The following is a 15,969-nucleotide window of genomic DNA, read 5'->3' as shown; positions in this document are numbered from 1 at the left end:
TTTGCGCGTTTAACGTCTGAAATTTAACGTGGTTTGTGCCCTTCAGAATGAAAACAGTTTGCATTTACCTTTTTAATAAAAGGCGAGCTTTTAAGCCTGAGAAATCACCCCGTAAATGCACACGTTTAATTGCACATGTTAATATGTATGCTTACACAGTATTAAAAGACACTCAAAAATTAACGTCATTTACCTTCGTTCCCGCGTTTGACTCGTGCTGTAAATCTCTTCCTTGTTTTTAGTTCACGTCATTACGTAGGAGGCGTGATGACGTGATATGTGACTCCGCCTCCTCCATTAGAGTATATGGACAAAAAGCAGGTTCCAGTTATGACCATTACGTGTAGAATTTTGAAATGAAACCTGCCTAGCTTTTGTTAGTAAGCTGTAAGGAATGAGCCTGCCAAATTTCAGCCTTCCACCTACACGGGAAGTTCGAGAATTAGTGATGAGTGAGTGAGTGAGTGAGTGAGTGAGTGAGTCAGTCAGTCAGTCAGTCAGTCAGTCAGTCAGTCAGTCAGTCAGTCAGTCAGTGAGGGCTTTGCCTTTTATTAATATGTATAGATATATATGTACTAGGGGGCTCCGCCCCCTGCTCGCTTCGCTCGCCAACCCCTGGTGTTGGGTAATGCAAAACAGTGTGATGTATGTATGAGATATAGCATAGTGTGAAGGTGTAGATGGTGCATATAGGAAGTAAAGAATGTACAGCATGCCAAATTGTAAAGATTTATTGGAATATTTCCATGTACACAACATTAGTGGTAAAGATGGTGTCTTGTCCTTGAATGAGTTTTCCTTGGCATGGATCATTTATAACCTTAACCTTAACGTCAGATGAATGTCGAACTCATGAGAAGGCCACATAAAGTTGTCCATGTCCAAATATGGGCTCAGAGAGGTAGATGCCAACCTTGTCCATGGTTTGTCCTTGTGATTTGTTGATGGTCATGGCAAATGCAGGTTTAATGGGGAACTGCCGCCGTTTAAGTGTAAAAGGTAATTCCAGGTCAGAAATTGTAAGGTCAATTCAAGGAATCATAACAGTATTGTTAGCATGTGATCCTGTAAGTACCTTTGCTTCAATAATATTGTGTGTCATGGTGGTGATGACTAAACGTGTACCATTGCATAAACCTTGTTTATTGTTAAGGTCTCTTAATAGCATGATTATTGTTCCGATTTTAAGGTTAAGATTGTGTTGTGGTAATCCGGCTGGGTTAATAGTGTTCAAATATTCCAAGGGGAAATTAAGATGGTCATTGTCGTCATCAGAGTCAACTTTGTCAGAACTTAGAAAGAGTCGTGCTTCTCCAGGAAGTAATGCAATGACTTGGTTATTTATGTGATCAACATTAATATTTTTTGGACATAATATAGTCCGTTGTGTTAAAAGGGGTAACTGGTGTAATGAGATAGCTGTTCCAAATATCTCCGTCACTAAGTCGTCGCAGAGAAAGGCTTGAGGAATTGTAATAATATCTGGGTGAAGTCCATTTGTATTGGTGAGGGTCCCATCTCCCAGTTGTAATAAACAATTGTTATATTCTGGATCTGGACATCGCATGTTTTGTACCAACTGTATCTTTTGAAAGTAATGCCTATTGTCCGCGTATTTTAAACTGGACTGAACAATAGCTGAGCGCATGGCATGTGGAACAATAGCTAAGCACTGTCTAAAATCTCCTCCTAATAAAAGTACCTTTCCTCCAAAGGGAATATTATTATTCATCAACGTTTGTAGAAGTTTATCAATGGTGTTGAGTAAGTGACTGGATGCCATTGTACATTCATCTATAATTAATAGTTTCGCAAGACGGATGTCACGTGCATTGTTACTGTTCATTTTCATAGTGGATACCGATGTTTCTGTGATTGGGAACGGTATTTTGAATAAGGAGTGACATGTGCGACCCTTTATTAACAAATTAGCTGCTACTCCGGTTGTAGCTGATGCGAGAATCAACTGTTGTTTTGCAGTAAAGAAATGTATAAGTGTCTCATAAAGGTATGTCTTTCCGCTTCCTCCAGGGCCGTCAAGAAAGAAGCATTTGGGTATGGGGCTGTCGTCGTCTGTGGCAAGAACAATTTTGTGAAAAGCATCAGATTGTAAGGCATTTAAACTGGAAATCATAGTCTGTGCAATCTGTTGTTCTTTTTGCAGATCTATTGCTGTGGAATGTAGATCTGGTAAGGAATCTGGAACATTTGGTAAATGGAAGTTATCCAATGTATATCCAAGGAGCATAAGAGCTAACCGAATGTCGTTTAGTGCATAGGCTTAACAGTTGATGCAGGAATCATTTTTTCCATGTAGCTTGTGGCATATGTCCTCCATCATTCCTACTTTGTTTGTATTCCAGAGGTTCAAAGGATCTGATGGAGAGGACAAGGCACAGATATAAGCAAATAGTTGTTGAACTTGACCTGGCATTGAATAGGATATTGCATCATGTAGAGTTTTCTGCCAAAGTGTATCATCCAATAAATATCCTTTGTCATTTACTGCCTCTTGGAATGCCTTACAGAGTTTGATGGTGGAGCCATTCCGAACAGTTTTAATGTCGTCAAATGATGTAGCTCCGGTCTCATGTTGAAGAAGTAAGCGTAGATAAAACCTTTCCGGCTCCTTAATACTGACAGTGTACATTCGACCTATGACATTATTACCGTGGTGATGTCGTTTTCTCCAGAATGTGCCATTGTCAATCCAAACATAGTGAACAGGAATTTCCCAATACTTCCACCGGTGAGCACTGTGATCGTTTTGATTGAGTTTAAACCAGGCGGTAAGTTTAGTATCTTTTGTGGCAGCTCTTTTCGCCGCTTGTAGCTCATTACCTGCATGAAAATAGACAGTTTGTTCGTGCTCCAAATGAACTGGCAATCGACATATCGTGTGGCCCTGATGGTGCATAGGAAAGCAAAATATTCTCCACATAGCCTCTGGAGCACTGACGTACCGTGAATCAACATACATTCGAGTCTCATCGTGATCATTTCTTTCAGATATTGAGACATTAGCACAATCATGTCCCTTGTAAACGTATTTGAATAGATATTTAACGCTTTTTACTGTAGCGCAGATTTCAACATTTATATGGCAGTTGTATCGTAAACATAAATAAGGATTGTATGGTACGACCCAGCTATTGTCAATTGGACGACCTGGAATAATTTGCAATTCACTTGTCTTTCGTCTCATATATTTAGGATATCCATTTATATTACCAAGTGTAACGTCTTGGAAGTCTTTGGGGAAGCCTTTTGAACATTTGCCATTAACCATACATGGACTGTTTGGATTTCTATTGCCACATGGTGTATGAATCATATTTCTGATAACAATTTGAAAGAGACGTGGAGAGGTGTCACGGTTTGGAATTTCAGCTTTGACTATTTTATCGATGTCATATTCTGTGCGTATTTTGGAATCGTCATCAAGTATTAATAATATATGGGCGTGCGGTAAACCTCTCTTCTGAAACTTGATAATGTGGATAATGGCCTTAACAGTTCCAAATAGAGATCTATTCTTGATATCTTCTAGCTGGTTATTTAGTTTAAGTCTAAAGACTCTTGCAACTAAATCAGGACGATGTTCAACTCTTTGCCATGGCATAAGATTAGTTGTAATTTCTGTCCATTTAGGATTGCAGGTCATAGTGATAAATAGATCAGGTTTTCCAAACTTTCTTACGATAGTCATCGCATCTTGGTAATGTTGTTGCATATTGCGTAGGCTGCCTTGAAAGGAAGATGGTAGAATAACAGGTTATCCAGCAGGGTGTTCCATCACGTCAGCATCACGATTTATGTAGTCCATTAGTGATTTGTACTTATCGGCTCTAAGTGTAGGTTGGTTGTTTCTAATCCATTGTTGATCATTTGATTCTGCTCGAATATAAACGTCAACGATGTATTGTTGAGTTAGCTTTCCTGCATTGAGTAATGGATTAAAGTCGTCTCTTACTGAGAGCCTGTAGGAGAAATATTCTTTCATGGATACACGTGATCGTTTCTGTGCCTGATGTTTTCTATATCTGGAAATCCTAGCACTCCATCCCTCCTGTCCAGTTGGAAATAGAATGGGGTATGTCAAAGTATCAAGTTGTGGAAAGCAAATGTCGATGCGTTGGAATCTAGGTTTGTTGGTTGCATCAGGACGTAAATGCAGAACAATATCGCGGTCAAATGGAGGCTCCCCATCTTTACTTTGAAAGACAATTGCCACTTCATTAACGACGGGAAGATTGTATCATCTTGGATTTTGTTCTTTGTCCTTTATTAAGACTAAAGCAATAGTAGTTGGTGCTACACCTTCTGCTGTTGCTTTTGTATTGGCCTCTCTTTCAACCTCATGTAGCATTTTTATAGACTTAGCTAATGGGTGATTGTTTATGACCTTAGTGATGTTTCTCATTATAAGCTCCGTGCATTGTTTGTTTTCAGGAAGGTTCATTCGTTGATAAATGGCGTCATATGGATCTAAGATGTAGATTTGTGCAAATTTGCGTTCCTGATTGGTTTCAGGGTGCACTGTTCCAATGCGATGTAATATTTGTCCACATACGCGAAAGCAGTATGGGCCATTGCCTTTTGGTGGCCTGATATTTACTCCGGTAGATGCAAAAGCAAATGAACTATTGTAGGATCTAATGCAGTTCATAAAGTTTTTACTTTCAGGTACATCGTTAGTTAGAAGCCTCTGTAGATATTCAGGATATTTATGTAAAGGAGGCAGTCTAACTTGACCCTTTTGACAACGTGTAAACTCATTAGTTGTATTGCCAGTTGTTTCTTCAGGGAAGTTAAGTGAATGACAATGATTGCAAATGACATTCATTAATCCCAATGAATTTTCATTAATAGTGGACTCATTATAGAACGCGTTGTGAGCCAGCTGGCGGAATTGGTTAGCAGGTGTTTGTTGTTCATGTCTTTTGATGTTTATCTTTTGCCTGTGCCGTTTGAGAGGCGCGTCCTTGTATGTCCAGTATTTGGGATGTGTTGTTTCGGATCTGTAATTGCTTGGCTTGTGTTTTGTGAGAAGCGCGTTGTAGTCGCCAGCGTTCATTGTTTTTATTGAGCCGGGCCCGTTTTTGGATCCCGGTCAGTCGATCTCTCTCTTTTTGGAGCCGCGCCTGCTTGTTTTCCGGCATTTCAGACGCGCGTTGTAGACGTCTGCGTTCATTGATTTTTTCCCGTCGCTCCCGTTTTTGTATCTTTGTCACTCGAGCTCTTTCCTTTTGAACCCGTGCCTGCTTCGCTTCCGCAGTTTGAGACGTGCGCTGCATGCGTCTATGTTCATTGTATCTGTCCATTTGGGCTCGTTTCTGTACCAGTGTTAGTCGAGCTTTTTGTTTTAGGAGCCGAGACAGTTTTTCTTCTGCGGTTTCAGAAGCGCGTTGTAGGCGCCTACGTTTATTGTTTTTTTTCATGCGGGCTCGTCTGTGTGGTTCCGTTACTCGAGCCGTATCGTTTTTCACCCGTGATCGTGAATTCATGACTGCTCTGTTCTTTCTCGTTAGTAATATGGATAAGTAATAAGGATGATCACACTCACTGTTAATATGGAGCGTTTTCTGTGGTTGTACGGTTAATAGTGCATCACTGTAATGAGATTCACCTATGATGTAAAGTTTCTACGTGTTCAGATGACGTATGTTTAATATGGAGCATTCGTTTCTTCTTATTATTACCCATCAGGTGTTGCGTCTGTGTTATCTGTGGGTGTCCTGTTAATATCGTATCACTGTAATGTGATTGTAATATGTATTTTGGTCCGGTTTCTTGTTGTTTATGTATGACGGCGGGTGTCTGCGTGCGGTTTTTTAGAAGTGCGTGGATTCTGCTGTGTAGTGTGTACGTTGATTTCAGATGCGTGTTTTAGGTGAATGCTCCTGTCGTTGTATCTGCCGTTTTCTGTAACACAATTCGCTTTCCGTAATATCTCAGGCTTGATGTGTGACCCTTTGTGGACTCCGTAGTCTGTCCCGTTTTACTGTGGTGGGGGGGGGTGACTACTCTTTGTCCGTATAATCTCGGGCTTGATTTGTGAACCTTTGTGGACTCCGTAGTATGTCCCGTTTCACTGTTAGGCGGGGATAATGTGATTCAAATATGTTGTTTTGTCCGTATTTGTGGGTTTTCTGTATGATGTCGAGTGTTTGGTTGCGGTCGCTCTTTCGTTTTTGAGCCGTAATCTCGGTCTCGATGGGTGACCCTGTGTGGAGTCCGTAGTCTGTCCCGTTTCACTTTGGGGCGTGTGTCTGACTCCTCTTTTTTGTGTGCTATAGGCTTTGTGTGGCTCATGTGTGTGACTCCTCTTGTTTGTGTGCTATGGGTGCGTTGCCTCATTTCTTATTTCTGTTAGTGGAGGGGTGCTTTGTGTCTCATTTCCTATTTATGTTAGTGTGTGGACTCCGTAGTCTGTCCCGTTTCACTGTGGGGCGTGGGTCTGAATCCTCTTTTTTGTGTGCTATGGGCTTCGTGTGGCGCCCGTGTCTGACTCCTTTTTTTTTGTGTGCTAATTTCTTAGGCGCGTTGCCTCATTTCTTACACTCTGGGGCGTGGGTCTCAATCCTCTTTTTTGTGTGCTATGGGCTTTGTGTGGAGCCTGCGTCTGTATGGGCTTTGTGTGGCGCCTGCGTCTACCTCCTTTTTTTTTTGTGTGCTATGGGCGCGTTGCCTCATTTCTGTTAGTGGGCGCACCATATCTCGTGCGAATTCCGTTGGTTGGAGGGGGGCTTTTTGTTTTTTGCGTCCACGGGCAGGTCCCTGCGTCCATATCCGGTTTACTATTCTCGTTTAGTAATATGGATATATATATATATATATTTAAAGCACCCTACTGTTTGCACTGTTGTGTAGGTTTTACTGTCAGGTTTGCACATTAGCACTCATAAATATTTATTATACAAATTAAGGTGGGAATAAAGTTATTAAAGTTATGTCTTACATTTTTACACATTGTTAATGAGCTATATGGATTATTTGTTTCAGAGAAGTTTGCGTGTTTCCCCATGTTCTCTCCAAGGTCATGCTTGTTTATTGCAAACTGTAAACTGGCAAAGGTAGATAGAGTGTGCTCTGCTAAGGACCAAGCTTGACAACCTGTTGATATTTTACCCTACCTTTTTTTTTAATGAAAGCTTACATTTTTTGGGTGCTCTGTGCTTTACTAAATAAAAGTTTGGTCTTTTTCTAATGATATGCTTTGTAGGTAAGATGACATTTTCAACAAAGATAACATACAATCAAAATTTTTTTGGTTTTTAAATGGCGTTTAAGAACATTTGCTGTTATACAGATAGTTGACTGATATCTGACTAAATGATAAAATATCAATAAATAAAGGTACCATTAACCAGTCAATAGTTTTAAGGCTAGTTAATATTTCATCAATTTTTGATTTAGTTGCATTCTTATAATTCTGCAGTGAGCACTACAAGCAGGCTACATATAATTATAGAAATAAAATGCATGATGGAATTCATGACAAGCCTGAACTTTATACAACTGTTGTTGACAGTGATGTGATTATTAATTAATACTGTCATTATTTCAATTAAATTTTCTTTAATTATCTCATTTGTTATTTTTATTTCTTTTTCTACTTTCACCTCTCTTCCCAGGTGTCCATTGTACACATGGTTTCAATCGAACAGGATTTCTCATCTGTGCTTATCTAGTAGAGAAGATGGACTGGAGGTAAAGCACAATTTTTCTGTTCTCATCAAATACATTGCAAAATCCTTTTGAGTAATGATAAGAGTGCAAGAAACATAAAGGCTTCTTATTTGGGTACTGAGTAATGTGCGTTTCCATACTGGAATATATGTGGTCTTAAGTGGTTTCCCTAAAGTAATAGTACAGACTAAACTGCTGTTCAGTGGCTCCTTTAAAGAAACTCTTTTATCTGTAAGAAAGGTAGCTATAACTTCTTAAATATATGGATAAGTTCCTCACTTTATCATTTGAGAGGTTGATGTCAACACCTGTGATGTGAGCCCCTTTGGAAAATTCAGTATTATTCGAGGTAATGAACAGAGGAGGTTAAACAAAGACTAACCCATCAGCTATAAACTAATGTTGTGACTATGATGTCATTAGTTATGCACTTTACAAGTACCTCAGCAGTTCCAACCATCCATCCATCTGTATATGTTCTGAACAACAACAAAACAAATATATCCCCTTGATTTAAAAGCTGTCTTCCAATAAGTAATTTAAAAAATGATTTTTTTTAAAACTGCTATAGTGGAGTGAGTTAAGAGTAAGGTCCTTTAAATAAGGGGTGGTTATCATTAACTTTTTGCAGTCCTGACAAAGATCTGTACAAAAATATAAAGATGAAAATCAACTAGAGCCCACATTCTTTATGCCACTAAATGGTGTCTAATTTAGGACTGCTTAATGGACAAAGCCACAAAATTCTAAGTTACAATAATACTTTTAACTAGTGCCAAAATTGATACTCATTTTCAGTTTGTGATTTCCAATCTTCATTTGGAATAGAAATAGCTAAGGGTATAACATCATTTGTGTTCTAGAAAAGAAGCACAAGTGTACAATTTGAAATGATGCTGCACATACAAAAAAACCTGCAACCTGTGGTTCTCTAACACCAAAAGAAATGAGCATTTCAAGTAACACACATTTTTAAAGATAAGATGTTGTACATATTAAGTAGGACACACAATGCACATACAATTTCAGAGATAGTGGCTTTATCACAACACTGGCACATAAATACATTTTAATGTCAATGCAGAAATCTTTAAAATCTTGGAAAAAACAGGAAGATACATATAATTCATATGATTGAAGTATGTGGTGAAAAAACATCTTTTGATTTAACCCGTACATACTGTCATTGAATTATTATTATTATTTTTTTTTAAAAAAGAGAAAGTTTTCACTCATTATTTTACCGAAAATGAAAATTTTATTTTTGGCACCTCAACTGACACACGAATTGATATTTGTTTGTTCAGTCCCTCTTCTCCTACCCTCATAATTATATGGTTTATAAAGTTTTCTGCTCCTTCAACAGTCAAGTGCAAATGTAAGTACATCTCAGGAATTGTTTTTTCTTTTTCTTACATATGTGGACATTTCATGATTTTATCATCATTTAAACAATACCTATAGATGAAGATGATATAATAGAACAAACGTTCTATTATACATGTTTACATTTTATAATATAAATAAACAAAAATGCAAATTTTGAATGTGAAAAAAGTAAGTTTATCCATATATTTATCATTACCTCAAATATGTAAAATCAGAATCAGGTATACCATATCAAGTGCAAAGGACTAGAACATCATTAGAAAAGATCTTGGAGAAATCTCTCTTACTTAAACCTCTGATATTTAGTTTGCTTTGCAGTTGTTGTTGAAGTGTGTATTATCACCATGCCTAGTTCAAAAGAGCTCTCTGAAGCCTTCAGAAAGAAGGTTTTAGATGGCTGTGAGTCTTGGAAGGGATGTAAACTGTTCTCTAAAAAACTGAAAACCAACCATTCCCGGGTGTGTATGATATTAGAATATTTGAAACAACACCCTAGCAAGTTCAGTCTGAGATCAGAACACAAGTGATGAAAGAAGTCTCTAAAAACCTCAGAATTTCTTGATAGGACCTATAGGTAGCTCTTGCCACCTCTGACAACTGTAAAGCATGATGATGGAAATGTTATGGTGTGGGCTACATCAAGACCTGGGCAGCTCACCATATTAGTATCCATTATATGAATTCTTTGGTACCAGAAGCAGCTAGAGAATAATCTGAGACAATCTTTTGGAAGATTGAAGCTCAATAAAAGTGGACTCTGCATCATAACAATGACTCTAAACCAGGGTTTCTACCATAATTAAGTGTTTGACAAAAGGGGAATTTTAAAATACAGTTTTTAACATTTTTATTTTATGTTAAATTAACAAAACCAATAATAATAGCACATATTAATGCTATTTCACTTATTTAAAAACAACTAATGATGAATAGATACCGGTATACCAGGATTAAAGACAGAGTCGATGAGAATACATCAGTCATTAAGACATTTGATCTTGCTTCTTTCCTACGATTTAGGATACTCTTGGTGTAGTTGTTCAAAGAACAAGTCTCATATCGTCCTTTGGAACTAATCAAAGTTTTCTCGACTTTAAATTTACCCCTGGTTGGGAACTCCTGCTCCAAATGTATCAGTATATCCATGAAGGAATGGCAGAAAGGAAAAAAATGCAGTGTTCTGGAATGACTAAGTCAAAGCCTGGATCTCAATCTCCTCATGATGCTGTGGAGGGATTTGAAAGGGGTTGTGCATCCATTATAGGAAACACCTACTTGATGTTTACCAGATGATAGGGCCTAAAGCCCTGTTCAGACAGGATTAGTTTTACACCAGGAGGTGGGGTAAAGTAATAATTCCCAGAGGAACCTTGTGTCATTTTTAAGCGCTGTCCATATGGGTTTAGTTTTGCACTGGGAGGTGGTGTAAAATCAGTGACCTTCAATGGGTACAGTCCGGCACCCATCCACTTTTCTATGTAAATGGTGTATATCAGCACGCCAACAGACCTTCCAGTGGATATAGTAGTACCAGCACCCCATTATTCAGTGTACATAACAAGATATACGACGACAGATTTTTTCTTCCACTTGTGGCACTCGATAAAGTAATTATTACAGGAGGTCTGTCTTTTCAGTTCCATTGAAGTTGCTCAAAAGATGAAATTGTACTGACATATCTGTTAGCATGGGAATAGTTTAACATGGGGTTTTTTTCTTCACTTTTTAAAGAAGGTAAAAGTAATTTTTACTGAGATATAAACACAGTCTGTGAAAAGTTACTGACATGAGTGATTTGGAAGGGACTAAATTTACTTGGGTCTTCCTGTAAAAATTACTTTACAGCACCTCTTGGTGTAAAACTAATCCTGTTCGAATAAGGCTAAAGGTATACTTACTTTTTCCACAGATAGAATAGCATATCAGTTCATTTGTTTTGTTGAATAAATTATTGCAAAGTTATATTTTCATTTTTTTTCCCCATTTGCACTCTTTTATATTAAGGTACTGTTTAAAATGATGATCAAATACTAATATATCCACATATGTTGAAAAAGAAAAAAAAACATTTAGTTGGGTGTTCATGTGGCAGCTTACCCATTCTTCAATCAAAATGAATATCCTCCTTTTTAAAACAATGAGTATGTCTGTTAATATGACAAATGGAGCCTAACAAACATTTTTAGTAATAAAATAAATTGCATTTGTCATTCTAACAGCTGGTGCATCACTAACATTAACACTGCTTTTATGAACCCAATACCAAGTGACAAATGTATTGCAAGCATTAATGCTGAGGTCTGCATTGATTATTTAGATTTCAACTTGTCTTAGATGGATAGCACAGCTAGTTCTATACAATAAAAGTAACTCCCACAACTGTTGTCTTTCAGTATATTGTGATGTATGCAGAATGTAAAATATTGAATACTGTGCAAAATTCTGAAATATTTTTACCATGTAATATTATTGGATTACTATTACTCTTATTACTTTGGTGACTTAGGCGCCGCCGCGAGTGGCAGCCTTTCCAGCAGGTCCGTGTGCGACCTTATACAGTAATCCCTCCTCCATCGCGGGGGTTGCGTTCCAGACCCCCCCGCGAAAGGTGAAAATCCGCGAAGTAGAAACCATATGTTTATATGGTTATTTTTATATTGTCATGCTTGGGTCACAGATTTGCACAGAAACACAGGAAGTTGTAGAGAGACAGGAACGTTATTCAAACACTGCAAACAAACATTTGTCTCTTTTTCAAAAGTTTAAACTGTGCTCCATGACAAGACAGAGATGACAGTTCCGTCTCACAATTAAAAGAATGCAAACATATCTTCCTCTTCAAAGGAGTGCGCATCAGGAGCAGAGACTGTCAGAAAGAGAGAGGAAAGCAAACAAATCAATAGGGCTGTTTGGCTTTTAAGTATGCGAAGCACTGCGGCACAAAGCAGTTACAATGAAGGCAGCAGCTCACACCCCCGTCCGTCAGGAGCAGAGAGAGAGAGAGAGAGAGAGACAGAGAAAAACAAACAATCAAAAATCAATACGTGCCCTTTGAGCTTTTAAGTATGTGAAGCACCGCGCAGCATGTCGCTTCACGAAGCAGCTGCACAGAAGGTAGCAACGTGAAGATAATCTTTCAGCATTTTTAGACGAGCGTCCGTATCGTCTAGGTGTGCGAACAGCCCCCCTGCTCAATCCCCCTACGTCAGGATCAGAGAAAGTCAGCGCAAGAGAAAGAGAAAAGTAAGTTGGGTAGCTTCTCAGCCATCTGCCAATAGCGTCCCTTGTATGAAATCAACTGGGCAAACCAACTGAGGAAGCATGTACCAGAAATTAAAAGACCCATTGTCCGCAGAAATCCGCGAACCAGCAAAAAATCCCCGATATATATTTTAATATGCTTACATATAAAATCTACGATAGAGTGAAGCCGCGAAAGGCGAAGCGCGATATAGCGAGGGATTACTGTATTTCTACCTTCTACCTTTTTCTCTGTTTTTCTGATCACTCCTACCACTTTCTTTTATGTGGACTCGTTTCCTGGACACTTTTTACTACTTGGAAATGGATTTTTTCACGCCGAGACTCGTCTATTCAGGTAGTCAACTTCTAGCGCTGAGAACAAAGGCCCGTGCCGGTGTGGTTCCCTATGTACCTGACGTGGTAAGAAGGCGGTATCGTGGCAGCAGAGCCGGTGCTAACCTAAAGGCTAAGCGGCTAGCGAGGAAGTGGTGATACAGGCCTTCGGTGCCTTCTGTGATCCTGGGAAATGTGAACTCACTACCAAATCAGATTGATGAACTGGCTGCTCTGGTGAAAAATGTCAGGACCTACAGAGAATGCAGTTTGTTGTGTTTTTGTGAAACGTGGCTAACAACCAACATCCCAGATGCTAACGTGGAGCTACCCAGGTTTAGCACAGTTAGAGCGGACAGAGATGCAAATACCTGCGGGAAGCGGAAAGGAGGAGGACTCGCTGTCTGTGAATACAAGGTGATGCAACCCTGGACATGTAAACGTCAAAATTTCCACTTGCTGCAGGGACATCGAACTGTTGGCCTATTACTTTCCCAGAGAGTTGGGACACGTCATTGTTTTTATTGTTTACATCCCTACTCTGGCGGACGTGGAGATAGCAGGTGACATCATCCATTCTGCTGTTGCTAAACTTTAAACACAGCACCCTGAGACGCTTGTGCTAATCTCTGGAGATTTTAACCATGCAACGCTGGACAAAACATTACAACATTACCTGCCTTCTCCTAGTATGTGGATTGTAACACCCGGGGAAATAAGACTATTGACCTACTGTATGCAAACGTTAAAGATGCATATAGCGCCACCCCGCTGCCTGCGCTTGGGAAAGCAGATCATAACCTGGTTCTGCTTCAGCCTCACTACAAACCAAAAGTGAGGGAGCTACGTTCAACCACACGCTCATTCAGGAAGTGGTCCCCTGAGGCAGAGCAGGCTCTGAGAGACTGCTTTGGAACTACGGACTGGAATATCCTGCAGGGGTCACATAGTGAGAACATTGAAGAGGTTGTTGACTGTACTACTGACTACATCAACTTCTGTATGGAAATTGTAGTTCCAGTAAGAACAGTACGTTGCTATGCTAACAACAAGCCATGGATTACAGGTAACATCAAGGACCTTTTGAACCAGAAAAAAAGGGCTTTTAAAGGTGGTGATCAGCATGAGCTTAAGCGCATGCAGAAGGAACTCCGAGTCCAGCTTGGGGCGAAGGAGCAGTACAGGAGAAACCTGGAGCAGAAGTTGCAGGGTAACAGCATCGAGAGAGATGTGGAGAGAGCAAACTTGATGAACAACTTCTTTAACAGGTTTGACCATCCTAACCCACTCTCACCTCAGAGTACTGCACCCTCCACCCATCCTTCTGCTGATACCAGCATAGGAGAGAGTTATGTTACAGCCTTATTCCAAAATGGATTAAATTCATTTTTTTCCTCAGAATTCTACACACAACACCCCATAATGACAATGTGAAAAAAGTTTACTTGTGGTTTTTGCAAATTTATTAAAAATAAAAAAACTGAGAAATCACATGTCCATACTGTAAGTATTCACAGCCTTTGTTCAATACTTTGTCGATGCACCTTTGGCAGTAATTACAGCCTCAAGTCTTTTTGAATATGATGCCACAAGCTTGTCACACCCGTCCTTGGCCAGTTTCACCCATTCCTCTTTGCAGCACCTCTCAAGCTCCATCAGGTTGGATGGGAAGCGTCAGTGCACAGCCATTTTAAGATCTCTCCAGAGATGTTCAATCGGATTCAAGTCTGGGCTCTGGCTGGGCCACTCAAGGACATTCACAGAGTTGTCCTGAAGCCACTCCTTTGATATCTTGGCTGTGTGCTTAGGGTCGTTGTCCTGCTGAAAGATGAACCGTCGCCCCAGTCTGAGGTCAAGAGCGCTCTGGCGCAGGTTTTCATCCAAGATGTCTCTGTACATTGCTGCAGTCATCTTTCCCTTTATCCTGACTAGTCTTCCACTCCCTGCCGCTGAAAAACATCCCCACAGCATGATGCTGCCACCACCATGCTTCACTGCAGGGATGGTATTGGCCTGGTGATGAGCAGTGCCTGGTTTCCGCCAAATGTGACGCCTGGCATTCACACCAAAGAGTTCAATCTGACCAGAGAATTTTCTTTCTCATGGTCTGAGAGTCCTTCAGGTGCCTTTTGGCAAACGCCAGGCGGGCTGCCATGTGCCTTTTACTAAGGAGTGGCTTCCGTCTGGCCACTCTACCATACAGGCCTGATTGGTGGATTGCTGCAGAGATGGTTGTCCTTCTGGAAGGTTCTCCTCTCTCCACAGAGGACCTCTGGAGCTCTGACAGAGTGACCAAGAATCCCTGACTAAGGTCCTTCTCCCCCGATCGCTCAGTTTAGTTGGCCAGCCAGCTCTAGGAAGAGTCCTGGTGGTTTCGAACTTCTTCCACTTACGGATGATGGAGGCCACTGTGCTCATTGGGACCTTCAAAGCAGCAGAAATTGTTCTGTAACCTTCCCCAGATTTGTGCCTCGAGACAATCCTGTCTCGGAGGTCTACAGACAATTCCTTTGACTTCATGCTTGGTTTGTGCTCTGACCTGAACTGTCAACTGTGGGACCTTATATAGACAGGTGTGTGCCTTTCCAAACCATGTCCAATCAACTGAATTTACCACAGGTGGACTCCAATTAAGCTGCAGAAATATCTCAAGGATGATCAGGGGAAACAGGATGCACCTGAGCTCAATTTTGAGCTTCATGGCAAGGGCTATGAATACTTATGTACATGTGCTTTCTCAATTTTTTTATTTTTAATAAATTTGCATAAATCTCAAGTAAACATTTTTCACGTTGTCATTATGGGGTGTTGTGTGTAGAATTCTGAGGGAAAAAATGAATTTAATCCATTTTGCAATAAAGCTGTAACATAACAAAATGTGGAAAAAGTGATGCGCTGTGAATACTTTCCGGATGCACTGTATATGCTACACCGATCCCTCTCCCACTTGGACAGAGGCAGTGGTGCAGTAAGAATTATGTTTCTGGACTTCTCTAGAGCCTTCAACACCATTTAATTTCTGCTCCTCAGGGACAAGCTGACAGAGATGGGAGTAGATTCATACTTGGTGGCATGGATCGTGGACTATCTTACAGACAGACCTCAGTATGTGTGTCTCGGGAACTGCAGGTCTGACATTGTGGTCAGCAGCACAGGAGCGCCGCAGGTGACTGTGCTTTCTCCGGTCCTGTTCAGCCTATATACATTGGACTTCCAATACAACTCGGAGTCCTGCCACGTGCAAAAGTTCGCTGACGACACTGCTATCGTGGACTGCATCAGGAGTAGGCAGGAGGAGGAGTATAGGAACCT

The 15,969-nt window shown here is 40.2% G+C and overlaps 1 protein-coding gene across 1 annotated transcript in view; it reads left to right on the top strand.

Annotated features, from left to right (window-relative positions):
- Positions 1–15,969, top strand: part of rngtt (RNA guanylyltransferase and 5'-phosphatase) — a 947,965-nt gene that overhangs the window by 72,252 nt on the left and 859,744 nt on the right. The window contains 1 exon segment of the mRNA XM_028797536.2: positions 7,638–7,713. Within this exon segment, the coding sequence (XP_028653369.1) occupies positions 7,638–7,713 (76 nt within the window).

The sequence above is a fragment of the Erpetoichthys calabaricus genome, chromosome 3, assembly GCF_900747795.2.
Source record: "Erpetoichthys calabaricus chromosome 3, fErpCal1.3, whole genome shotgun sequence".
NCBI lineage: Eukaryota > Metazoa > Chordata > Cladistia > Polypteriformes > Polypteridae > Erpetoichthys > Erpetoichthys calabaricus.
Note: the sequence above shows the minus strand (reverse complement) of the source record. Positions and strands in the feature narration are given on the sequence as shown.